At 50.6% G+C, this 26,791-nt stretch overlaps 1 protein-coding gene across 1 annotated transcript; it reads left to right on the top strand.

The window, feature by feature from the left end:
• Window positions 1–20,556: 20,556 nt before the first annotated feature.
• Window positions 20,557–21,037, top strand: TRIM16 (tripartite motif containing 16; the record flags this gene model as incomplete). Its single annotated transcript, XM_009484676.2, is given in 2 exon segments — window positions 20,557–20,978; window positions 20,980–21,037. Coding segments are annotated over 2 exon segments (480 nt in total), but the record flags the coding sequence as incomplete, so codon positions are not given.
• Window positions 21,038–26,791: the final 5,754 nt, after the last annotated feature.

Below are 26,791 nucleotides of genomic sequence, written 5' to 3'. Positions count from 1 at the left end.
TCCAGTTGGCTTTTTGTAAGCCTCTGTCTGATGGCAGCTCAGAGACATCCCTCTTGGTATTAAAAGCAGGAAGGTCTTTTGTCAGACTTAGGCAACAGGGAGAGCTAATTGCAAATTCAATTTTGGTTTAGAAAATGCAGCTTGGTCTACATTACCTTAGCAGCCAAAGAGTTATCTCTTAGGACTTTGCACCAGTACTATATTCATTTCAAGTCTGTTTTCTTTAGAGCTTTATGGTCAGTAATTAATGGTGTAATTACACATGGACGTAATGGTGGCTCCTGACATGGCAAAGCTTGGGGCAGGGCACTGGGTGTCACTCATTGTTCATTCCTGTTTCTTTATTTTGGAGCGTGAAAGCAGGTGGCTTTGGGGTTTGCTCGGAGCTGACTGCCCTGTTCCTGGTGGGGAAAGCCTTGTGCACTGGCACAGGGTCAGAAGGCACCAGCACCCCACAGAAACCCAAATGTCCCTTTGCTCTCCTGGGAAGTCTCCTGGCAAATGCCTATCGGCTGTCCCGCTAGCTGGCCGCCTTCATCTGCTGGGCAAATCCCAAAGGAGAGGACCTGGTGGGAATTTGGCACGGCTGGCCACCCATCAATGGGGCAGAGCTGAGCCTGGCGGAGCTGTTTGAGCTGAGGGCGTTTTCTCTGCACCTCCAGGCTGTTTCTGGGGTTTCCACATTACCTCCCCTCCATGCAGTGTATTGGCTGAACAAGAGCAGATCCGGAAGGTGGGGGTTGAGTGCACTCTGGGGGGTTACAGCATGCAGGTACAGGCAAGCGGGTTCGTGTGATGGACTCTTTGGTCTCTCTTTCCCATAAGGAGCCACACGTGGCTATACAGTTTCATTGTGTAGCGGTGCTGCAGGAAGGGTGAGGTATTGGACCTGCTCTCTCGTCCCCTTCAACCCCCTCAATGATGAGGATGGGTCTCCCTGTTCTGGACTATGAGGGGACAGGCAGACCTCAGACACATCTGATGGAGTTATTTTAAGGTTTATCACCTATGCTCGCTGCCCTAGGAACAGCGACTTAAGCCCTCAGGTGTTTTCCCTGTCATGAAGCCCCTATCTCAGCCCCTATCTCTGCCCTGCTCCAAGCACAGCCAGTGCAGCAGCCAGTGCCACCTGAGCCCTGACAGCCATCAGGACACAGCCAGGCTGGAGGGACACGGTCGCCCATGGATCAGACCTTGACTGCTCTTCCATCCCCATCTACTGGCCAGCCTAGAAAAGAGCTTTCTGGGGAAATTTCACGTGGCTACACAGTTTGCGGACAGCTGTGCTGGGAACAGTTGAGTTGCACCGACCCTGTGATCTTTGTGCCATCCCTGCTTGGCCATGGTCAGGAAGGTGGGACGAAGAGCGGATCTGGCTGCAGGAAGAAGCAGTTCACTCTGATTTTGGGGAGGATCTTTGTAAGACTCTGTGGAGTCAGTATGCAGAGAGGGAAGCTGCTTTGTGCGCAGCTCAGATTGGTGTTGGGTCTCTAATGATGTATTGGAGTTTGTTTTTCTCCTTCCCATGTTGGGCTGTAGAGGAGAAAGTATTGCTGGAGGGCCAGGAGTGGAACGGCAGCTCCACTGCCCCAGACCCCTGCGAACTCTGCATGTCCTTGGGCGAGTTTTCAGCTTTCTGCTTTCTCAGTGTGTTTTTCAAAAAAACAGGAGCAGCAAAACCTCACTGAGAGATTGCTAGGCATGTGTGGTGTTCCTGGGTAAAGCTGGTTCATTCTTGTTTTCTTGCCTCTGCGTGAAGGGAGCAGAAAATCCCAGCAAGCTGGGATGGTGACTTGGATGCAGGGCAAGGGCAGGCAAGTCCTGATGGCTTTTCTGTGCTGGTTTTGTACTGCTTCTAGTCTCTGGTTTGCCCCAGCTGTAATCAAAGCCATGCAAACTGATGACAACAATGTGAGTGAGCTTTACTGATGAAGCTTGTTCCTAGAGGTGAGAATGGGACGGTGATATTGTGGGCACTGGGCGTGCTGCTGCCAGGCTGGAAAGTCTGGTGGATGGTCTCTCCTTTGCAGGCAGTGGGTAGAGAGGTTGAGTCAGGGTGATGAATGCAGGGCAGCAGCTACACCAGTGGTCCCTGCAGAGAAATCAGCTTGGAGATGCCTCTGGGAATTGCAGCCATCAAGTTTTGCAGGTTCCCGGCTGCAGTGGCTGAACCCTAACCCTCCCTTGGAGGACTTGGCTCCCCAGAGCACAGCACTGACCTCTGCTTTTAATGGATTTTTCAATTTGGTTGATGTCTCCATCTCAGTACTTGGGGAGAGAAAACTTCAAGGGGGGGAAGCCCTAAGCAGACAGGAGACCTGGCCCATGCCCAAAGCAATAAAGCACCAGAACAGAGGCGTGGGGTGGGGGAGAGAAGACAATAAAGCCTCAGAAAGCCCAGCCTAGCAGGGAGGTTTTACTCTGCCTTCTAGGCAGCTTTAAAGTCACATTGTCTGATTATGCTGCGGCATGAACAAATTAGCCTGTGATTTAAACGGGGGGTGTATGACCAACCATCACACCTGGGTGCTGCCAACCCCCTCTCCTCCTTGGCAAGGCAGGTGCCTGCATTTTCACACCCAAGCAGACACTGTGTTTTCTTGTTCCTTGTGATGCTGGCAAGCTGCTGGTAGTACAAGCCTAATTTTCCACCCAGGGAGCTCATGTCTCTGGGCGTGAATGTTACAAGGAGGTTGTGCCAGGAAGACCATTTCTCTGGTTGCCCACTGAAAGGGTGACAGTGGTCCCCTGCAACACGTTGCAGGGTGGGTCCTGCTGGCACAGGGACATGGGCCCAGGGGAGGCAAAGTAAGGCCAGGTACCCCTTGTTCCCCAAGGGCATCGTCGAAGAGGGGAAGATGCACGCTCAAGGGAAGGGATTTTACCTCCCACTCACTCTCAGTGACGTGGTAATCTTCATTGTGAATTTTTTATAAAATGTTTGGAAAGCAAACAGCATTGAAGTGCCTAAAAACAGTCTGGTGTACAAATGTAACACTCAGAAAACCCTGTGCAGTTCTTTGATTTATTTCTGCTTTAGATCAGATGCTCACCCTGTGTTTTGGATGCTGGCGGGAGAAATCATGGATTAGACAGGAATGGGTTTCCCCATGTCCTGGGGAGTCGGATGCACTTGTCTGGCAGCCTCAGACACTGGGGACAGAGGACCCACTGGCACCTCCAAGCTGTGCTCCGTCCTTTCTCCTGAAGTTTTCCTTTCAGATGCATTGACTGGGCAATTTCTGCCTTCTGCAGACACAGATCTGAAAGGAAGAGAAATCCCAGCAGCTCTGAGCAAAGAAAATCGATAGGTTGCTCCAGTTGGTGCCGAACAGCAGATGCCCTTAATAACTCTGAAATCAAAATGCCACTGACTGCATTCGCAGTGAAGTCAGCTTATCACTGTGCTGACTAACAGGAATCGAGAGCTGCAGTGTAAGGAGCCATTCTCCTGCTCAGGGATGAGCCGCAGCCCAGGCTGGTTTGTCGAGAGACACGTCTCTGCTTTTGCTGTCAGGGCCTGTTTAGCCTCAGTAAGCCCTAATGATTGCACAGCTAAAGCACAACCCCTCGGATCCAAGTTCAGCTTTTCATTTTTAAGAGAAAAAAGGGAAGTCCTCCTAAAGGTGCAGCCAAAGCAGTGGTGATGCAGGACCTGGGGATGGGTTGTGGGATTATGGATACTGGCTGCAAAGTCTTCATGGATTCATGGATTATCCTGAAAGGATGATGTGCAGTTGCAGATGGGTTACTAAGGGTCTGTTTCATACATCTACTGCTACCAGAAAAAAATACCAGAAAGTTGTACTGGCAGCTAAAAGCAGAATATCTACTAAAACTCAGGTGGACAGCTGAGCCTGGATTTTGTTCCAGTAGCTGCTAGTGATGGCTCAAGCATCACACACTCTCCTGAATCTAGGAATACACCAAAGCATCAAATATGGTGAAAAGTGGAATGCAAACTTGGCAACAGATGGAGGCACGTGCTGCAGGCCCTTCTGCTTAGTGGAGGATTAGGAACATGTCCGAAATTCAGTACGTGCTGGAGTACTTTGCTGAGATCAGGTGGATCCGGAGTCTGGATTCTGTCCCCTAACATGTCTTTCAGGATTTTGTGTTAGCTTGAATCTTGGGGAGAATATATGTATGCTGTAGTCACGATAGCTGACATAGGCATAGATGATCTGTGTATACATTATCTCACATGGGACATGGAGTGGGCTGTCCTTGGTAGGTGATGTGTGTAGACAGACCACAGAGCTCCTTGGCTGCGAAGGCAGTGACAGACTGGAAGCGCTGGACTGCTGGGGAGACCATCACTAAGTGTAAACTCGTTTGGATCCAATTACTTCAGTGCAACCAGTTACATTGTGTGGGAAGCTTGTATACTGTTCCTCTTGCCATCTGCTGGCAATTAAAAATCTGGCCACTAGTTTTATTCCAAGGAAAAAACATATCCCTTTGTAGCACCAGTGGGAGACTGGATGATACTGGATCCTTGAAAACCACCTTAGTTAATGAAAATTGCCCAAACCCCAATACCAGAGCTCTGGGCTGAGGACAGCTCTGTGCGGTATGGCAGTGTTTATATTTATTGTACACACTTATGTGTATGCAAAAAAAGTGCTCAAGTTCTGAAGCCCTCATTTTCTAGGCCCATCTGGAAGGAATTGTTTCCTCTGACAAGTTTAGCAAGAGTTTACCAATGACCAGCAAGATCTGTTTTGGTGAGCGGTGCTGAGAGTTGGAAGATAGCTCTGGGGGCTACTTTAGCAGGTTTTAACTGAGGGTGGAAGTCCTGCCTTTGTCCCAGAAAAAAGAAACATGGGCAATGCTTTGCTTGTCTGAACAGGACGGGTCCTTTTCGACTGCATGAGCTGTCCCACCTACAGCTTCTGTAGTGTGGTGCAGGGCCATCTGCTCAGGCAGGTTGGTGGTACTGTGCCTGTGGCACAGATCAGGGTCTGAGGTCCTGCAGGAAGGTGCAGGGTGATTTCCCAAGGGCAATGTCTCTTGTGCATGAACCTGGCACCTTGGTGATCACCAGCCTCAAGATGTGAGGACGGGTGTCTCGGGCACTTTGCATTGGAGATAAGGAGCGAGACCTTTGCAGTGTCAGGTGATGGTGCTGGGTTCCAGCTGTGGCTCCTCTGAACTCCCTGGGCTTTGCAATGAGGTCCGACAGCACACTGAGATCCTATTTCTGCATTCCCGTCCTGGCTTTTGATGGCCTTCCAGGATGCAACTTCCTCGTGTTGCTGGAAAATCTTTTTCCTGACAAAGCTTTCCAATTTTCTGCTCTTTTGAGGGTCGGTTGTTGTGTTCTGCTCACGTTCATTACGCAAATGCTTCATCATCTACGGTCTGCTCTTCATCAAGGACATTGTTTCTTCCATTTCCAAGATAGTGCTGCTCTCGACAGGTGGCAAAACAGCCCAACTCTTCAGTCTCTACCTTCAGAGCATCTTCTAGCTAGCATCAACGTGGAAAACAGCAAGCATTGCTCTGCTATCACAGCATGGGGATTTTTATGAGCTCCTTAGATTGGCTTGAAGCAGGTGCTGAAGGCTTAATAAAAGGTGTCACGTAATACGACTTCCAAGCGTTTTCACTACCATTTAGCTACTGAGAGAAATCGGCTTAATCAGAGCCATCTGTAGAGATCTGCAATGCAGGACTTGGATGGCAGAGAAACTAGTGGCTGCTGACTGCTGATTTAATCCCGAAGAAACTTGGCTGCAGCAATGCTGGGCTGTGGCTTCATTTTTACAAACCATATATATATATATATGTATGTATGTATGTATGGCATTAGTGGAAGTTCCTGAATTAGTCTGTGGAAGGAAGTAAGTGGCTCTCCAGAGGTCTTAGGAAGGTGCTCACATCCGTTGAGTGGGGAGACCCTCGGGGGCACAGAGGGAGAGTTGCAGTGGGAGGGACTTGGGCCCTGGGTGACCATTACTGTAGGAGGTCAGCAGCCGAATAACTCCTCTGTCCCACTCTGATCATTCACCTCACTGGGACCAGAGATGGACCAGTGCTAAGAGCGTTTGGAAATGCCTTTCCCCTTCCCAGGAGTGTGCCTATGTCCCCGTGCTCCCCCAGGGCAGCTGCCCAAAGCTGGTCAGGCACATCTGCCTGTCTGCCTGATATCCCAGCAGGACGGGGAGCCCTACAAACAAAACATGAGGCGTGTGCATGTTTGTGTGTGCTCCAGCAGTGGTGGGGAATCACCACTGTGAGACTGTGGTGAATCCCAAGGTATGAACATGGCTATCTCTCCCTTGATCTCTTCTAAATGCACACAGAGACTGTCTGCCAATTTTGTAAAGGAGTCTATCTTTACAATTATCCATGATCCCCAGTGATATGAGACATTTAATCAGTGTCTCCTGACTTCTTGTCAGATTAATTACCATCAGCAAATGTATTTTCTGCTGTTTTCAGGGGAATCCGGTCATGGGAAAATGAAGAAACTGCTCTGCTCATTTCAGCGGGGCTTGCAGGAGGAGGGAGGCCACCAAGGGCCTCATGGTTCTATGGTAGGGTGTCCATGTCCAGCGTTGCTTCTGTGGGTCTCTGTGAGCCCATCCTGCAGCCCCAGGCTGGCCTGGCTTTGCAGGCAACATCAGCGGGAGCATTGCTTGCTTGCAAATGTACATTCTGCTCTGCATGACTCCTTCCCCTGCCCGTGAGAGGAGCCACAGGCCAGTGGTGCAAATCCTTCCTGGGCCAGCCTGGGTGAGCCCTTGCACAAGGAGGGACGGGTGTGTGGGGGAAGAGAGGAGAAAGGGAACAGGAAAAGTGTTTGGGCTCCTGGGGAATGGCATGAGGCTCCTCCCCTTCAATCTGTGGGCAGCAATACTTTTGGCAGATGCTCCGCTGATGGCGTGGGCTGCTTTTGTGTGCTCATGCCCCCTCCCGGTTTCTCAGGCTGCGGCCCCGCTCTGAAAGCAAGCCGAGGCGTGGAAACCTAATCCCGCACTGGGGTGGCGTGCCTGTCCCTGAACGCATTCGGGATGTGTTTTCTCCTCTGCAAGTCCAATGTGATGTTCAACACTGTGTTCCCCCTCCCGTGCTGGGGCTGGGTGGGGGATGCTGTGCAAGTGCTGCTCCCCACCTGGTACCCATTAGAGATCCTGGGTATACAAACGAGTGGGCAAAACGGGGAAAAGCCGAGGCTGCTGAGAGCAGCGGGCAGGGCTGCCAAGCCCTGCTTCCCCCAGCTGTCCCCAATTAGAGCCTGACATGCTCTGACCAAACGGTAGCACAGGCTTGTTTCCATGGCTGTTGGGCTGAGGTCCCCCAATGCCCCAGTGAGTGGCACTTTCTCTGCTGTGTTTTACGAGGGTGGTGTGACACCATGCTGTTCTACTGCTGGGTTTCACCACCAACTCCTTCTGGCTGCCTGCAGCCAGGGGGACATGGTGCCTCCAGCCAGCAGCATCGCTCGGGGAAGAAAACACCTTCGTGGACCCGTCCCTGCAGGGTCCTGCGGTGCTTGTAGTATCGCCCTGCTGCTTGTTCCTGCTTGGCTGTGGGCAGGTCTGGGAGGATGGGTTGGGGAGAATAAACTGCAGCTCCCAAAAGACAAACCTAAATTCACTCTTTCTTAAAAGATAGTGTCTCCCTTGAACAAATCCATGAAGATACTGGGGGGACAGCTAGCTCTGCATTGAGCGTAGGAAATGCTTGACTGGGAAGCGTGGCAGGTAACTGCTCCTGAGTTCAGCAGCACTGAATGGCCAGCGTGGTTGGAGTCACCATGGTTTTGTTCTTTTCCAGAAAAATAGATGAAATCTGAGATATTTTCCTGGAAATCTCCCTATCTCTTCCCCCTCTCCCTGACAGAGGCTGCAGAGCAGAAATGTGTTTGGAGCCCCTTGGGCTTTTCCCATGAAGCACTTGGCTTGTTAAAATATTTGACATCAGAGTTCTTTATTACCTGCAATAAAGTGCCTCTGCTAATCTTTAACATGCAGCATGTCAGAGAAAAAGGATTGCATTAAAAACTTGTTTATGGGAGTGTTACTAAAACTTGTAAAAAGGAGTAAAAGTGAATGATGACTGAAAAAACATCACTTCTGTGACAGCAAAGGTGCTGCCCGGCCAGGCAGTGCCCAGCAAAACTGCAGAGAGATATTTGGTCCGGACCTGAACCCAAGACTCAGTACAAGGATGAACTAGCACCTTGCTCTCTCCCCACCTTTGATTTGCAGTGATTTACAAGCCTGCTGCTTTTTCCCCGTCCAGTCTTAATTCAAAATTCTCCTTCAGCAAGCCAGTCTGGAAACACGTCTGCATTGCACAGCTCAGCCTGCCTGGGGGCATGGCCAGAGCCACAGCACAAGCCCGTCCACCTGGCACTTGGGTTCAAACAGTATTTACAACAGCTTTCCTGCTTTTATGTAGTTTGGACAGTGTTTGAATGTTACAAAACTAGGCTTTCCTGCAGCATTTAGGTCTGTAAAGCTGCTGTTTACTGCAATATCTTAATTCCTTGGGGTTTTTGGTATTTTCATCTGTTCTTCCCATTGCATGAGTGGGAAAAAGAGCAAAGTGACTGTGGCCCTAGAGATGGCAGCGTCATATCTGCTGCTTCAATAATCTAACAAAAACGTTTCAGCCTTTAGAAGTATAATTTGGTCTCAGCTCCTGTTTGAGACAAGGTCTGGGAGTGTCTGAGCTGTAATCGCACGGACATGCCTGTTCCCAGAGCTCAGCTATTGCATTTCAGACAACAGAGGAACAGCATCAGGTGTCGAATTTTTTTCTGCTCCTTCTACTCCACAGTCTATTTTTAATATCATTTTTATTGCATTCAAGATAAACAGCAAGTGGATGAGTTCCCATGGGAATCAGGGTCCATCCACCACTCACGTCAGTTTAGCTGAGGGGAAGTACAGTCGCGTGAGAGTCTCCAGCGCTTTTGGTGCGGGAGTGCTAAGATTTCCCCTCTTTTTATGATTTCATTATATTTACCAAAGCTGGTTCACATTAAGCCGTGAAGCAACTGCTGTGTTGCCCCACGGTGGGGGGAGGAAGGGGAAAGGGCTGTTTCTCCATGTCCGGCATTGCGCTCTGATCCTTGCCTCTCTGCCAGAGCAGGGCAGGAGTGGAGGCATGATCGGTGTCACCCTGACTGCTGTGGACAGCAGTTCTGAGCAGGGCCCTCCATGCCTCCCTGCTGGGCAGTGGGGTGGAAGGGGCTGCAGGACCCTCTTCTGACCACCCCTGCATGATCCTAGAGTGGGTCCAACACGTCCCTGCTGTCCCCAGCTTGTTCACAGTTGCTTTGATCTGGAAGAGGGTTTTTGAGTTGGCCCAAACCAGCATATTTATGTAGCATTGCTCTGACTTAGGCTTCAGAAATGTACCATGGCCCTGTGTCCCACTAGAAATATCTCCAGTGCACTGGGTGGGCTGGCTACCCCCCATCTGGGAGGGAAATACTGGCTGCCTTGGATGCTCAGATGCTGAGAGCATCCTTGGACAGCAGCCTTGTCAGTCTGCGCATGACTTGGGCACCATTACAGTCTGGTCATGAAGCTGGTGCAGCTGACAGATCAACTGACCTGCAAATATTGAGGACACATTGGCCTGTGTCAAGGTATGGTGAATGCCACAAGGTCCCAGGTGGATACAGTCTGCGGAAGTGGCTTCTGAAGGACAGATGCTGTTGAGTGCTGGGACAGTGTCTGCTCAGACAGGGAGGCTGAGCATGAGGCCAACAATAGGATGTCGGTGACCCACAGGAAATCTCCATCCATGTGTGATGGTGATGGATTTGATGACAGACCCAGCAAACAGCAGTGTAAGGAATGGGAAAGAGACGTGGGAAAGAGCTGGCGGATGCAAAAGGTAAGGGAGAGCTGGAGCATCTTCTGCAACTGCAGTCAGGAAAGCATCTGGAGTGTTCAGGAGCTGGGATTGGTGCTACCTGGAGAGATGGGTGGTGGCAGACAGAGCCAGAGGGGACCTTTGCCTGCACCCACTTCATGCTGCATCTGCCCCTGGGAGTTACAGTGTTAGCACTGGAAGAATTTCTTGCTTTTATGCTAGAAGTTGAGACCTCTGAGCGAGGACCCTGCCAGATGAGGCCTGGAGAGAAAAATTCTTTTCTGTGGTTGTGTTTTTGAGAAGCCAAAAGTCAGACTGAGGTTCTTCAAAGGCAGCGCTGCTGGTCCTGCTCTGCAGATGGGCTGCCTCGCACCCGCTCCCATGTGTCTCCCACTCATCAATGCAAACCAGGCCTACACTGTTCAGATCTGAAATGTTTCATGTAAATCATATGTGAAGCAGCTGGAGAAAATCAGTAGGTGATGGATTGGAAGTGGGGCTGGGATCTCAGTGAGGGTGTTAATAAGGCATTTAGCGCAGCCTGTGGAGGCTGAGACTTTGGTTCAAGGATCGTGTGGCCTGGCAGGGTTCTGGGGGCTGTCGCTAATCCCCGGTGTCCCTGGTGGGGGTGGCACAGCTCCTGATCTCCAGGGGATCAGTGGTTCATCACTGGGGCGCCTTTTAACGGGATACCATCACCAGAGGCATGGTGTTGGCCAGGATGCTGTGCTGACCCCACGCTCATGGGGATGCTCAGACCTGTGCCCTCTGTGCCTTCTTCCAGGTCCTGACTTAGCCAATGTGTCACCCTTCCACATGACCCAGGGATGACAGATGCCCAGGTCCCCTCCATGGGCACTGCCCTGCTTTGTCCTGGGTGCACCAGCTAATGCCCTGCGGATGAGCAGAGCCACAAACCTGCTCAACGGGAAATGCAGCCTCCTCTATGTCATGGAAACCCGCTCCCCACCTCTTGGCCTCAGGCCAGGGCTGGGCCAGGGAGAGATTAATAGATGGTAACTGCTGACAGCAAGGAAGCCAGGAGGTAAGACATGGGTGGACATGGGCTGTGGTGCTCTGGATGGTGACAGAACTCTCACAGGAGGAGTTCCTAAACTTCTGCCTAACTGCAGCATGGTACCTTGCATGCTGGATGGAGCAGAGTGGAGGATCCTGGATTTGGGTTCCTCCTTGTCCTTCACCAGACCCAGAAGCTGGTGGTGGTGGGACCATGCTCTCCACATACGTGCCAGTGACGTGCCCAAGTGCCTGGGCTCCCCATGCTGCTGTGGCCTCGCCAACACAATGGTGCTGGAGGCCATCCCAGCACTGCAGACACTGAGGCTCCATGCTTCCCAAATATCGCTGCCCTGCGTGGGCTGAGTCACCATCTCCTGGCTGTAAACCCAACAGATGGTTTCATCTCACTCCCCGCAGCCTTGCGGTGTTTGCTCACTGCTACCTTGGCGGTTGGGAGATGCTTAATGGGCTCCGGTGCCTCCCTGGGGTGTGCTGAGTCACAGACAGAAGAAATATCTCCCCCTGCACGTCCCAGCTAAAACACAGAGTTTACCTCCTGGAGCGGGGCAGAGTGTCGGTGCCCCCAAACCTGCTCTGGCAGGGATTTACGGCACCCGCCAGCAGCTCCCCAACACAGGACCACACCTGAATGCGCCAGTGGTTGTTTCTCCCTCGGGGGCCTTCTGGCATCTGCTGAGTGGGACCAGGCAGCACGTAGGGCCCATGAGTTGAGGAGGAGGTGAATATCTCCTTTGACACCACGAACTAGACCGAAACTATGTCAATGGAGAGAGCCGGGGTGGCTTTTCCTGTTTTTCCTGTTGGAGGCTTTGAACTGTGTCCTGCAGGGTCAGCGTGTGTGGAGACACCTCAGGCTTGGATGGGGAGGGTCTGAAATCCTAGACCCTGGGAAAGGGGAGATGGATTGCCTGGAACAGGTATTGGTAGGAGAGCCTGCAGAGCCCATCTGTCTCCAGGGCATTAGCTGGGAGGAGGAATTTGGGGGCGAGTAGCATCCCATGTTTTCCAGAGTGATGGAGGTGGCTTGGGGTGAAGGAGGAGAGCAAATTTGATGTTGGGGTGCTCCATCTTCAAAAGGCTGCTTCTACCCTACATGCAATGCCATTTTGGCTGGTTTAGGTGCTGTTGGTAAGTGTGGTCTAGAAGGAAAATTATGAATGCCCCAAAGCATTGGGGATCTCAAAGCAGTGGTGTAACTTGAAGGGGACCCCTTGGCTGTAACCTACTTCTGGGTTTAGGAACCCCACAAGGATGCTTCAGGGTTTGCTGTAAGATGCTCGCTGCCCAGACTGGGCAGGTGGCCAAAAGTCAGGACGAAGAGAGCAATGAATGTACACAGCTGAATCTGTAGGGTGTGAGGGCAGATTTTTAGGGGCCGGGTTTTCCCAGGGTTTGGTGATCCATTCTCCTGCTCTTGTACAAAGAGGCCAGCACAGACCTCAAATCCTGTCCAAAAAGTGGGTAAAAGCTGCTGGGAGAAGGTAACACCCAAGCTCAGGAAGGGCAGGTAAAGCCTTGGGGCCACTCATCATGCAGATTCAATCCTCTCTGCTGCAAGGGCTGCAGTCTGATTTTATTGCTACAACTATAAAGATAGAAAAGCTGATAGCATGGGACCGTTTCTCCTGGCATACAGAAAGGTGTTTTATACTGTAGTTTGTTCTTCTGCTGGTGGAGCAAGGGGCAGGTCCTACCTGCGGGCCACATTGCGTAATCCCCAGCTTCAAAGGGGTGTCTGCAGGAGAAGCAGGGGAGCAGTGCTGGTCTGTTAAATCGGCTGTACTGGAGAAGCTGGGCCCTGGGCCAGCAGCATATACCCCCCCCCCCCCCGAACCCCCACCACCGAAAATGTACATGCAAAATAAATGCTGTTTTGCTGGTGTGTGAGTATCTCAGGGTTTTGCTGACACAGACAGGGTCAGTCTGGGCTTGCACCTTGCCCCGTCCAGGACTCGTGCAGGTGTCCTGCGAGGCACCGGCTCTCCTCGGGGTGGCTTGTCCCTGCCACCCGCCGCCCGTCTGGTTGTTGCTGCAGCAAATGGATCTATTGGTGTGAGGTTGCACAAGTGTGAGTTTTAGTGGCCCAGTGGAAATCGCTGCCACGTTCAGGCTGGTGGACCAGACACCTCTCCGCGTTATTTTTATTCTTCTGCTGACACCTAGTGTGCAAAAACCTGTAATACAGTGCACTGAGTGGGTTGGGAAATTTAGATATGGGACAAATTGCACTGTTTCTTGCCCTGTTCATGGCCTAACAGGCACCAGCATCTTCCCCCAGCTCCTCTGTGGGAGCCTCAGTGACCCAGGTGAACACCAGTAAGGCGGGGGGCGGTGGGGAGGACACAGGACGCTGCAGGCTGGTGCTGACTGATACTTTCAGGCAGAGCTGCTGGAAATTAATCCTAACTGGAGCAGGAGAATGAATTGGAAGTGGATTATTATCCAAGCTTCCAGCTCAATGCACCCTGTTTTGCTGTGTGGTGAATGTTCCAGTGGAAATAAGGAGATGCTGCATCATCATGGAGATGTGTCCTCCATTCAGGGTCCACCCCTGTGAGGGCAGATCTGCAAGGAGGTTCAGTGCTGTGCATCTGTGCTGGATGCTGAGGAGAGAGGGGAACAGAGAGCAGCAGCTCCCTGGGTTTGTCGCTCTCCCCCTTATTCTGCTTCTGGTCTGGCCTCCAAATGTTATCTCAGGTCAGTGAGGTCCTGTTAAATTAATTTTTAATGTCTGCTGATGAATAACGCTTATCAATGTCAACTTATATCCTGGCCTAGTATTTTTGCCATCTGCCTTGATTCACAAGAATGTTGGGAGCTGCAGGGTGCTGATGGTGCCCCAGGCATGGGATTGGTAACTGTGGCTCCGTCTTCCAATGCTGCACTGAACCCACGAGCTCAGGGAGGCTCCTCAGGGGACACAGTGGTAACCTCTGGAGGTGACAGGTGACACCGGATAACCTTAGCATTGCCCCCTGTACATTTCCCTCCCTGGTGGTTTAAATTTTTTCATTTCATTGCGTTTCTCCTATGTCATGACAGGAGCCCAGCTGTTGGCATGCAAGGCTGCTATCACTTTTATCGCCCCTCCAGCGTTCAAGAGGCTGGTCTTGAGCACCCAAAATGACCCAAACTCAGGCTGTTGCTGAAGGGATGAGGTGGGGAAGCTCTGCACACCCCAAAGTGCTATCAAGGACAGAGGGGACCACGACTCAGACCTGCCCTGTGCCCTGACTGGTCTTGTCCCTACGGTCACTGGCACAGAGCACGGCACACACAGGCAGTGGTGCCCTGGGGCTGGGCACAGCGGCACCCACCTGGGGCACCTGCACCTGCCCTGTGGGAGAGTGCCGGTCCCTCTTTCCACCCCAGTCACAGTAAATCCTCCTAATGCTGCTATGGGATGTCTGGTGGCTTCAGGGCTCTGCAGTGTCACATCACAGGATGGAGACATACAGGTGTTCCTCTGTCCTCACACGTAAAATGTGCTTTAAGATAAAAAGTGCTGTGGGAAATCTCATGCTGAACCGTTTACACCACTGTTCACATGACTTTATTTTGTAAAAACCTCTCAAATCTTGCCAGAAGTCAAGGTTTATTTCCCCATCCTGAGGGTATTTAATCCTCATCTCATTAACTTTAATTTTAATGTACAATTGCTGAGGAGAGAAAATAACCGAAATATTTTGTCTTAGGGAAAAGATCAGATATAAATTTATCCTGAAGCCATCAGAGATGCTTATCAGCATGTTTTTCTCTCTTCCCTAGCTGCATGAGCTTGCAGAAGAACCAGTTTTGCTTGTCTTTGGCTTTCTGAGGGAAGAAATGATTGCTGGGGAAATTCAGCTGGGCAGCAAGTCCCTACTCAGGACGGGTTGATGATTTGAGCATGGGATAGGAAATGAAAAGTATCACTGCATGGGATCATGTTGGGGCACCCTGGGCAACAGAAGGACTTGGCTCTAAAAAAAGGAGAGAGATTTTTTCCCAACAATTTATGCAGAAAAACATCCTCTGAGTAGACTGTAATTTATTTCTGCAGTCGAAACCATCTGCTTCTCGCTTTCAGCTACAACCAGCCCAGGTTTACAAAATCAAAAAAATGTATTAAGTGTGATTATTAAGCCAAATCTCATTTTCTTCCTCAGACTTTGCCAAGGCCGTACGCAGGCACAGGGCTGTCTGGAAGTAGAGCACATCAGAGCGTTCGACCAGCCCCATCTGTGAGTGCTGCTCTGGGTAATGGGTGAATACTGGTAAAATTGCTTTTTGCAAAGCTGGAATGAATTTTGCTTAAAAACTGCTTGAAAACTGAACTTTTGCCAAAATGAACTTTTGCCAAACATCATGTCAGCAAAAAACAATAGGAAAGGGTGGTTAGTTTTTCCCATTTTGATACTTCCAGCCACCATTCCCTTATGTTTCCTACTTTCTGTATGAGGTTAAAACAGGAGACAAATGCTCCACCTGCTGCAGGTAGAAGCTCAGAGAGTGATGGTGGTGGAAGTGGGAAGGCTGAGATGGCTTGAGGGCAGACAGGGCGGAGCAGGCAGATTCCTTGCAGAGCGCCCTGCCATAGCAAGAACAGAAAGAGTTAAGCCGCAGCATTGCTTGGGGAGCTCAGGTGTGGCTCTGCTTTCCTTCCTGGCCTCCAGGATTACAGCGCCACTTGCCAGGCTTTGGGGAGAGGTTAGGAAATGCCCGTCCCAGGAGAGCTGCCCCCAAACCTGAGGCTGGAGGGTCTGGTCCCTGCGGCATGGGGCCATGAGGGCGGCACCCTCCCTGGGGACAAAGCTGGCCCAGAGGACATTGTTGGTGGGGAAGGCGAAGCAGATGGTGCATCCAGATTTGCCCTGTGCAGGCTGCTTTTGAACAGCTCTGAGAAAGCAGCCAGGACTCAGGAGAGCAAAAAGGATCAGCTTTGCTGTGACTGCTGCTTGGCCAAGGAGGTGGTGGTGGTGACATCCTGCCTTGCCTGCCCAGAGCATCGCCAGGCCGCCCTGGGCAGCAGCGAGCTGCGGAGCCGCTGGACATGCAGCCCCTCCGAGGACACTGCGCTGCCGACCCGTGGGCTAGAGCACTTAACTCTATAACCAAAAACCTGGTCGTGAGTGAACAGCCCAGGTAAGTGAAGAGTAAATATTTTTAGGTGTAGCCCTAGAGAGATAAATTTGATAGGTAAGTGGGAAACTGAGGTTTGAAAAATGATGCCCTTTGTTCTTTCTCTGGATGGATTTACTTTCTCCCCTGGGAGGAGGAGGGCTCCGCTTCCAAAACAAGTGGTCGTTGCCAGTGCAGGCATGGGAAGTTTAATAATACTTTTGGTCCTGTGCATTTACCAGATTTTGTGGCCAGTGCTGTGCAAAGGGCATCGTGTGCTGTGCCTGCTGCCCTGGCTGCCTGGAAAGCTCTGCTGATGTGTGAGGGTCAAATGGCCTGAGGTGTGAGTCCAGGTCTTCAGAGACCCCAGTGACCTCACCCTGGCAGGGATCCCTCTTGCCCAGTTTTAGGCACCTGGCCTGAGATGCTCTAGAGCAGTTGGCAGGGTTGGACCACACACTGGTTCCCTGAGGCCGGGCACGGACTGCTTCCTAGTTTTCTTCTATCCCTCTCCAGTTTTCAGGACGGAAGGCAGGTTTGAATCCCTCCCTCCAGGTGAAAGCCTGGATGGGGTGGTTGTTTTATACTCCCCTTCCAGCACTTTTTAAAATTGTGGGTGGCAGGATTGCATTTCTATGGGCACATCGCTTGTGTTCACTTATTAACAAATGTTTTATTTCCAGCTGCTGGCAGAGTGCTTTCTCAGAGAGACGGCAGCAAAGCTGGACAATATGGGGTGATGAGTTCTGGTGCTGTTAAAAAGGTGCGGTCATCCAAGTTGGATGGTGATCTGGTCCTTTCTGCTGGAGAGGACTCCACTCCAGCCCCAGGCATCTGACACCTACCACAGGGCTCAGAGAGTTTCCTCTCCTTGGTCTTCTGACCCCAGAGAAAGTGCGTCAGTGATGGCTCTCTGGTTTGTTCACAGAATTAGCTTCTTCAGACCCACCTGGAGTATGACTGGAAGCCAAAGTCTCTTGAGAAAGCAATTCTTAAACTACAGAATAGCACATGGTAAGGCAGAACAGAGCTGGGTTTGCTCCCAGCTTGCTGTTAGTGCCACAGATGGCCTGTCTCCCAGTAAAATGATGATAGTCACAATTCTGCCTAATTTCTATCAGGTGGCTCCTTGGGGGCATCAACAGAGAACCACAGGCAGAGCTTCTAACAATATCACTTGTCATCTTCAGCAAAGTGTGAGCCACAGTGGGAAGTTACAAGGACAAAACAGTCACAGTGGCTGCCTAGTGTGACAACCTTTGGTAAGAAACCTCCTTGAAACCGCCTCAGTCCCTTGTTTCAAAACTGCTGCAGCCACAACTGCCTCTGTGCTGTTGAGTTTTCCATTTCCAAAGAGGCGTTGGACTTGCTGGTGTTTGCAGGGGTGGAGAGGGGCCAATGGTAGCAGGAGATGACTTGAAGGACAGTATAACTGGTGACTTCTGTCCCGTAGGCATCTGTCTTAGGTGTGGAAAGCCTCATGGGAGGGTTTAGGCTGCTGCTGGTGGCAGCAGGGACAGCCCAGTGGGAGGTAGTAGCCTTTCTGGAGGAGGAGAGTGTGGCTATGAACAGGATAAAGATCCACTCAGAGCACAAGTGACCCTTCATTAGGAATAAGCTCAAACTGGAGAAGAAGCCTGCTCACACCAAGTGCCTCTTCTTAAAAGTAGGGTAATTTGAGACGTGTCCCATTACAGTAGCTGGAGGGATGTGGAGTCGGGAGAGCAGTGCCTGCCCTGACTGGGCACCGCAGGGTGCCATACCCACCTGCAAAATGCCTCCAATGTGCAGTATCATAGCCTAAAACAGGTGAATCTTTTTGTTTATTTTGTGGCTAGGAGTGCTATGAATTCAGGAAGAGCTCCAGGGTGGATGCTTTTCCCAGCATTTTCATCAGGCTGAACTGTCTTGAATCACGTGGATCATCATGGAGCCTGATATCTGCTTGTACTTATTTTTGCAAAGCTGCACCTGAAGGCAGGTGCTTGCTTATAAACAGCTCTGCGCTATCACCAAGTGGAAAAAGTAAAGGCCCAGAAAATTGCATGTGAACCAGGCTAGAGCCTACCATACTGTCCTTTCTCTGTGATAAGATCATTGCTTCAGATCTGCAACATTACACTGGCTGCTGTGACAGCAAGCATGACAGGCCAGGAACTTCTTGAATTTCTTTGATTTGCTGAAACTGGAACTTTTCAGAGGTCCTGATAAAACTTCGCTTAAGAACACGTTTCAAACCCAGGAAAGGACTTTCTTGTCAGACCTAGAGAGAATGAGAAACAGCCAGATAAAAAGGGCATGAACTCGCAGTGTGAGCAACAGAGACCAAACTCCCTGCTCATCTTGCTGGAGACAAGACGCATGAACCCACCATCCTGGTGAGTCCCCTGAGACTGGGGTCAGGCTGGGAGCCAACTCTGCTTTATCTTCTGCTGAAAAAATTCAGGTCTCATCTTGACAGGGAATGGGAAAATGCTGGTAATTACAAGATGTTTTTAGAGCTGACAGTGCTGTTTCTTGCCTGGCTTTAGTGATGGGTTGTGATGAGGCATTAGCAGGTTGTGGGATGATCAAAGGGAGAGGGAAGGGATTCCCCAGACCAGGAGGGATGTTGACTCTTGCTCCAACACCACCCTAGAGCAGAGGGCAAGAAAGACCAGGGGTTTGTGCCTCCCCTCTTTGGCTTGGCCCTGGACTTTCTTTAAAATGATAAACGGTAGCAGTCAGCCGATAATGATTTAGTATGTGGAAAGCCTGAGCTTTATCGGTGTCCCTATCCTGGCTCCTTTTAAGTCCCCCATTAAAAGGGCTGAGTTTGTACCCACACAAGGTAATGCGGCTGAACCTCATAAATTCCACCAGTTTATACATATCAGCCCAGTTTCCTAAGCAAAGGAAAAACTACCAGGTGCCAGCCAGCAGTGATGAAGAGAAGGGCTGTGCTGGCTGGGGTCAATCTCGAAAAGTGCTTTGCACCCCAATTGTCAGCAGAGATGGGGGCTCAAGCATGAGCACTGCAGTGCATTTGGGATGTTGAGCTGACCTTTCTCTTGTTTTCAGGCAGAAATAATTTGTCATAAAAATGGTGGTCGAGGCAGCCCTCCAAAACAGCTCAAATGCCTCTAGGTGGCACAACAGCGTGTCTGATCGCAGCAGGACACACAGTCCCTCACGTCTTGTCTGGCTCTGTGTGAACTGCTTGCAGATCCCAGTCAGGGAGTCCTTTCTCACCTCTGTCCCCCATCGCTGGATGTGGTCGTGGGTTGGAGGTAGCACAGGGTGCTGTGCAGAACACCCCGAGCCCCAGGTTGTGTCCCGAAGTGCTGAGAGGCTGATGTGGAGTTGCCTGGCTTGAAACTGGAATCGGGCCCCACATCTGCATGCGCTCACAAAATCCCCCATTTGGATGAAACCTCTGCAGCACTGGCTGGCAGGTCCTCAACTTCTGGACAATGTGAGGAGTTGGTCCTGCAAGCCAAGTACCATTGCCCATGTCCCCTTGGTGTGCGAGCCCCAGGTACAATGGCCCGTGGTTAGTGCTGGGGCAGCAATCACTTCTTTCTTTCCTTTTATTGCTGAAGAAATCTGCTTCATTGAAATGATGGTGCCTACAACTGGACCACCCAACCATCACGTTTCTGCCCCCCAGCCAAAGACAAGGAGTGATTTCCTCAAATGTAAGTCCTAGGTTCAATGGTTTTAATACTGACCTGCCTTTTAGGGGGAGGTGGAGTTTGGGAAGAGATTTCTAGAGATACAGAGTGAAATCCATCTCACCTGTCTTGGACATGCACCTCCTTCAGCAGTGGTGCAGCACACTCTGGAGGTGTCTGTCTGCTTCCACTGACAGCAGAGAGCGCCTCAGGGACTGGCTTAGGCTCATAAGGACATTTAGGAAAGAAAATCCAAATTAAATAAAGATTTATGGATTAAACTCCTTGGTAGGAGACTCTTACAAGGAATTCAGTTTACTTTCATTCATTTAAGGAGAACTAAACTGAGTCATAGTTATTTTAATTCTGCTAAAAATGGTACAAAGAACTTTAATGTGGCTTATCTTAATCCACTTGAAAAATCAATTCAGATTAATTTTCTTGAGTGTCTTGCATAGTTTGCCTTTGATTTCTCACATGTTAATTACTTCTATTGTGTGTGGCTGAAGCCTAGCATGACTGTAGCTTCCATCAGTCACAGAAAATGCTTCTGTGGTTATGTGCAGACTTTAAATACAAAGCTCATATGTTGGGTAATCAGGACAGAGAATGCTCCTGGATGGGTTCTGTAAACCATTTCACAGAATTGCTGTGGTTGACAGGGCTCTCTGGAGGTTCTGAGTCCAGCCCCCCTGCTCAGAGAACAGTCAACTTGGGCAGGCTGCTCAGGGCCATGTCCAGTTGGGTTTGAATATTTCCAAGGATGGTGCTCCAAAACTTCTCTGGGCAACCTCTTCCAGTGGATCACCACCTTCACATTAAAAAAGATTTCTCTTATGTTTCAAAACCACTGTTTTCTATTTTTCTGTGTCCCTTAGCATGTGATGCAGAGCCAGAGACAACGACAAAGTGACCAACTCCATGGGAACAGCTGTACCCAGATCATCCCAAAGGATTTGAACACAGATGCCAAGTGATGCCTGACAAGAGTTTGTACTTTAGCCACTACTATTTTGAGGTTGAGATATCTGGGGCTGATGTTTACCTTGGCATGACATACAGAAGCATTGACCAGAGAGGTTCAGAAAGCAACAGCTGCACCTTGTGGAACAACTTCTCCTGGAGCATCCTGTGGAATGGGAAAGGGTTTTCTGCATGGCACAGTGATGTGGAGATGCCCTTCAAAATGGATGTGTTTGGTAGGATAGGGGTCTACCTGAACTACCCCAGCAGGACGTTGTCCTTTTATGGGGTCACCTGTGATGACATGACCTTGATGCACCACTTTGAGTATGATTTTGTTGAGTCCCTCTACCCCGACTTTTGGCTTTTAAAGAAAGAAAACTGTCAGGATAATGTGACTGGGGGAAGATGCTGAGAAAATCCCAGCCTCCTTGCCTTAAATTGGGGAGCTGCTTCCTTGAAAGCATCTGAGTCAGAAGAACTGGCCAGTGCTTAGGTTATAGTGTGATGCCAATGTTTTTGTTGCAGGTAGCTGGGGAAGAAGGGAGAGATATTTCAATGAAGACTCTTGTAATCAAACATGGTTCTGAGCATCCTGTGTTTTAGAGGTGGACAAGACTTGAGAGTTCATGCAGTTGCTTGTCCAGGGGTCAGTGCAGATTGTTCCCAGCAGTATATCTGTTAATATTCTGTTTAGTATGAGTTAAAGCCTTTTTTTAAAAAAAAAAAAACCACACCATTCCCAAGGATGGCGTTGTGTCAGTGCCCTGACATGTTGGTCTTACCAAGCCAGTGTAGGTGAGCACGCAGACCAAGGTTGTGTTGCCATTTTCCCTGCTGCACCTGAATAAATGGTCTTAGGCCCCAGCTCAGTTCTCAGCTGGCTTCAGGACCAGGGTGGCACTGGGGCAGTCCAAGGTGGTCGTCCGGCCGCCAGGCCTGCACCAAGCGCACAGAGCTGCGTGTTGGGCTGAGGGGGGCATTGCTTTGGGCAGGAGCGAGCCCATGCAGTGTCCCCCAGGAACAGCCAGGGAGCAGCAGAGGCTGCGAAAGCGGGGAAACGGAGGGGCTGAGCCAGCGAACAGGCTCTGTGCTGGCAGGCAAAGTGCGTTCCCCAGCAGAGGAGCAGCAGCTCAGCCTGCACCCCGCAGGAGGGTGCTCTCAGCCCGCTGCTGGCTCCGCTGCCTTCCTCTCCCTCCTCCTCCCCTCCTCTGGCAGCGGTAGCAGGGACAGGGCCCTGCAGCCCCCAGCACCCGCACGCCACGGGCACCCCGGTGGTCTCCCCGCCCTGTCCCCCGCGCTCCCGCCGCCTCCCAGCCCCGCCACCGTGTGCTCCTCACTCGCTGCTGTGGGACCCCACAGAGGTCCCATGTTAAAGGTGGGTGACTGAGGGCTACTCTTGTGTTGGGTGATGTCTTACCTGCCCCAAGCACCCCTGCACCCTGCCCATGCTCGGCTTCCCCTCAGCGAGTCGCTCTTGACTGAGTGTGGCTTTTGGAGCCCCACAGTAGCAGAGGGGACTGCTGTAAGAGGTCCCATAATGGGCTAATTTTGCTGTGCACTCTGCTAAGTGACCTTTGGGGACCCAAAGTGACCTTTGCAGCCCCCTTGCACCCAGGGCCAGGGAACAAATGGGTGGGAAGCAGAGAAAATGCCCTTTAGACACCATTGCTCTTCAGCAGGATGGGTCACGCTGCAGGCGGCAGAGTGGTGGAGCTACAGGGACTGCTGAGAAACTAAAAATTTCCACCCTCCAGAAGTCAGCAGAGCCAGAAGAAAAAGGGAGGGGAGCTTTTACAAAGCACTTTGCAGAGGATGTGAGTCCATCATTGCTCCATTCTGCAAGTGGGGAAACTGAGGCAGGGGGTAGAGAAACCATTTGCCGGTGGTCACCTAGCAGAGAAATGCATCTAGGTTTCAGGGTCAGCACTGGGCTAAGTGCAGTATTAGTACCAAGTTACTGCCTTTATCCCAGGTACTTTCAGCCTTGGGGCTGTGATGGATAAATATTTATTATGCTCTCTATACAAAACAAAAACAGAAGTGGCAAGATAGGGTAGAGGAAAAGAAAAGGCACCAAGGCATGGGAATCTGCGCACGGTTCTTCTATTGTTTGCCAAAGGGTTGGCCAGAAGCCAGATTTTAATTTTTGAAAGTTTTCCTGGGGAGAAAAAGACAAATAAAACACCGAACAAGGCCAAACCAAAGCCATTGGCTGTTGAAATCCAAATGTTTTATGTTTATTCTCATTTAACCGCTATAAAAATATGTGAAATGGAAAAAGAAATCTGCTTACTTATGACCCAATAAGTCAAGAGTTAGCGTTTCATAAAATGGTCCAATGAGATCCAGTGTCTCAGAGATGAAGCTGGACAGTGGCATCTGGACAGGAGATGCCCATTTCCGTAGTGAGGACAATAACAACCAGGTCCCCTTAGCAGGTCCAGGGTGGCTTCTCCACTGCCAAAGGCCAGTAAATGAGCAAATGTGTAGCTAAAAGAAAAGTTGCTCTGGTGATGGGTATGTAACAGCTGGTGCTTAGAGAGGTTCTTTGGTCTGTGTTATGAGAAATGTCAGATTACACAATTAAAACAGTCCCTGTTGGTTTTAAGCCTTATGGATCTGTAATCCTAAGGGTGCACTGATGGATTTACTGCCATTTCACTGGTACTTGTTACAAGAGTATTTTGTTCCAAGACACTAACTAGAGCAAAGGGGCTCTAAATCGCACCCATGCATCCTCCCTGGGAGAAAAGGATCTGATGCTGTACAGGGTCCAAAGGGGACAGCGTGGCTGAAGCAGAGGCTTCCCACTGGCTGCATGGGCTCAGGGGGCTTTGAAATGAGAATATGAGAGTCACTGGGGCTTCAGTGAGCCTCCAGCAGTCCCAGGGACAGGGTAGAGCATTGATTCTCCTCTTTTCGCAGGCTGAAGTTTCCTTTCTCCTGGCAGCACGCTGCACCCACACCTGGAACATCCCTGGCTGTGTCCATGCCTGCACTTGTCCTGCCAGAAATAAGATTTCATGTAGGAGAGGTGCGCTTCCAGTTCACCCTGGCATGGACAGAAAGGAGGAACAGCCACACCACTTGCTCACATTGAGCTGTTGCAGAGGTGGCACCAGCTAGGAACCCAACTCCCATGTTCAGCTGTAAAAACAACTCCTGTATCCAGGCTCAGTCCTGTTCCCCCTTCATCCCCAGCATAGCTGTACCAAAATCCACTTCCCAGCACCTGTGTAGTGGGTGCTCCTGGCCACTGGCGGGGATCATGGTGCTGGCACTGCGTAGCCCCATGCCCGAGTGCCACAGCTAAGGACAGAGCTGGAGAAACCTCCACCCAAAGCTGGCTCTGCTGCTCGGCTCAGCTCTCATTTTAGTTTGGCACCGCGTGCCTGGGAGTTACATATTTTATCCCTAGAGTGCCAAGCTGCTCCATCCCCAGGCTGTGTTCAGGGATTGGCATGCAAATAAGCCCACTGCTGCCTCAGACTGTGATAATTAAAAGTGAAGTTGTAAAACAAGCAGCATCAATTTTTTGGTGCACGTCCCCAGCAACACATGGTGATTGGACTGAGTTAGGAGACATTTCCAGCTACGCAGCAAACTCTAAATAGCCTGAAGAGAATACATGGGAATTTAGCTTGTGCAGCAATTTCAGATGTCAAAACAAGTTTCCTTGTTAATATGAAACTATTTGGACTTTGCATTTTTAATTAAAGCTTTTAATTATCCAACTGTATTTTATTAGCTTTTATGAAGACAGCTGCTTTAAACACTATAAGCCAAATCTGTGCTCTGAAGCACTACTTGTCCGAGACAGGGTTTCTGTTGTGAACAGCCTTCATTGTGAGTAAATGGGGTTGTTTAATTTAAACTAGAATTTACTGTCCCAGCTTGATTGAAACTCTTTTATGGCAGAGACAATAAATAGCCTCAGTGGGAGCGTTCATGTGCCCATGGCTGGGAGGGGATGCTGTGCCGGCAGCCCGAGGACTCGCCTGTTAGCTCCTTCCAGGGTGAGCATCAACTGCTTCTGGAAAGGGTTTCTCTGCCCATCTCGCCTCCCTTCTTACATTGTTTTGTGTTTGAGCACTAGACCGAGACTGAAAGCTCCTGGGTGGAAGCCTCTTGCACCCTTGTGATGGGTTTTGAGGTGCTGAGCTGGTGCTGCTGGTGTGTCCCTGCAGAGCAGCGGAGTCACCCTCTCCAGCACAGGGGCTCAGGGGAACTCACTGGGCTCTGGTTTGCAGGAGGTTATGCTTCATAGCTGGTCTTCTCCAGTGTCTGCTTTTCAGTACTGTGATCACAGACTATCAAGAGCAAGTAATAGCTAACACTCGTGGTCCTGTTCATGACACGGATTACTTATTCATTGGGATCATGTAATTTACAACTGCAGCGTGGCCTCTCTTGGTTTACAGCATTGCTGAATAGTTTAACAGCTTGTCCTGCCTGTGTGGGAGAAGAGGCAAAGAACAACAGAATATCTAAATACAATTGCAAGGGAAGAGCTGACAATCAGGATGGGGTTTCTGGCTGGAGTGCAGCCCTGTGCTGAACTCAGCGCCATGTTCACGGAGAGCACTCTCATTCGAGACCTTACTCTTCATCACTGTCAAAAATCAGCGAAACGTACTAAATCATCTGTAATTTGGTGAGAAGAAGGGCAAAGCGGGCAGCTTTTAAGCATGGATGCAGGTCAATCCATAGATAGTGAGACCTAGCAGGATCATAGGCTGAAGCGATGATAGCTGCGCATGAAGCTGAAAGGGCAGCTCAAGAGCCTGCGTGTGTGTTCCTGCATTAGAGGACAGATCAAAAGCCTTGGTGCTGTTCAGGCCTGTTCTCTCCAGACCTGTGTGCAGCTGCTGGCAATGAACTTTCTTCTGTCTTCTTTTGTGTTTCAGGGGAGCTTAAGCTGGGATTGATACAGGCAGAACATTGTTCAAAAGAGATGCCGCTACTTAGCATGGTGTGTAGGGGCCAAAAGGACAGCAATGCACACACTGTTAATGAACACGTCTATACATTTGTGCACGGGCTGGAAGATCAATGAATTGAATGTCTTCTGGCTTACCTCGGACCGATGTCTGTGCTGACAATTTGTACCTGTGGAGCATTGCAGTGCAGATGACAGATGGATTCCTGCAATGGATGGATTCAGAAGTATCTCCCATTTATCCCGTCCCCAGTGAAAGCTGCTGTTTGCACTGAGGGCTGTACAGTCCCTGGGGATATTTTTTCTCTGATCCTAGCATCCATGCCCAGCAGTGCGCTGGGATGGGCACTCACACTCAGGCAGGGGCACATCCCAGGAGAGCTCTGGATGAAAATGACAATCAGTGATGGGAATTGTGTCCAGTTGGCTGGTGACATATGTAGACAGAACAACAGAGCACGGGGACTTGGTTGGGCTGGGACCAGGGCAGCGAGAAGCTCTAAAAATCTTAGGGTCTGAGACCTGGTCAAAGTCCAGTTGTCTGGCCCTTAGCAGGGACCCTGCTGGGCAGCTCTGCTGTGGCCTGGTGGGGTTATGGGCCTTGTTAGGAAAACACCAGTCATCATTTTGTGTGATTTCATTCATCTTTCCTTTTCTCTGCCTGGTCTGAGCCTGATGCTAACACCAAAACTCAACCAGCCCTTCCCTGGCACAGTGTGCAGCAGCTGCTTCTCCTGGGTGAGCAGTACATAGGGGACTCTTCTTGTTGCTGCTGGTCTCTTCACTGGACAGTGGGATTGTAAGAGGGAGGAGAAGACTGAAAGGAGAAATGAGAAAGCTAATGAACTTGAAAAATGGATGCAAGAAAGGAGGCAAAGTGGAGCTGGAAGGGAACCGGCTTGTTGTCACTTAATAAGCATGTTCCTGCTGCTGACAGTGTTGCGCTCTTGATTTGTAGGGGGAGTTTTGAGAGGAAAGCAAGCACTGGGCTGTGGCTCTGCGGGGATGCCCCAGGGAGTGGGGAGCCGCCTTCCCGGGGGGTATCAGCAGGATATCCAAAGGGTGGGTCTGGAGCAGAAATTCTGACTTCACCCAGTCCTAATTGCGGAGTTACATCAGCCGCCGGGCTGGCTCCTCACCAGGGATGGTCTGGGGCCAGCAGCCCCGACCAGGGCAGTGACTTTGCTGCCTCTTGGGGAGAGAGCTGGGGCTGTCCCAGTGTTTTGCTGTCTAAAAGGCACCAAGGGTTGCA

The sequence above is a fragment of the Pelecanus crispus genome, chromosome 12 (genome assembly GCF_030463565.1).
Source record: "Pelecanus crispus isolate bPelCri1 chromosome 12, bPelCri1.pri, whole genome shotgun sequence".
Taxonomy (NCBI): domain Eukaryota; kingdom Metazoa; phylum Chordata; class Aves; order Pelecaniformes; family Pelecanidae; genus Pelecanus; species Pelecanus crispus.
This window is presented reverse-complemented; position numbering and strand designations above follow the sequence as displayed.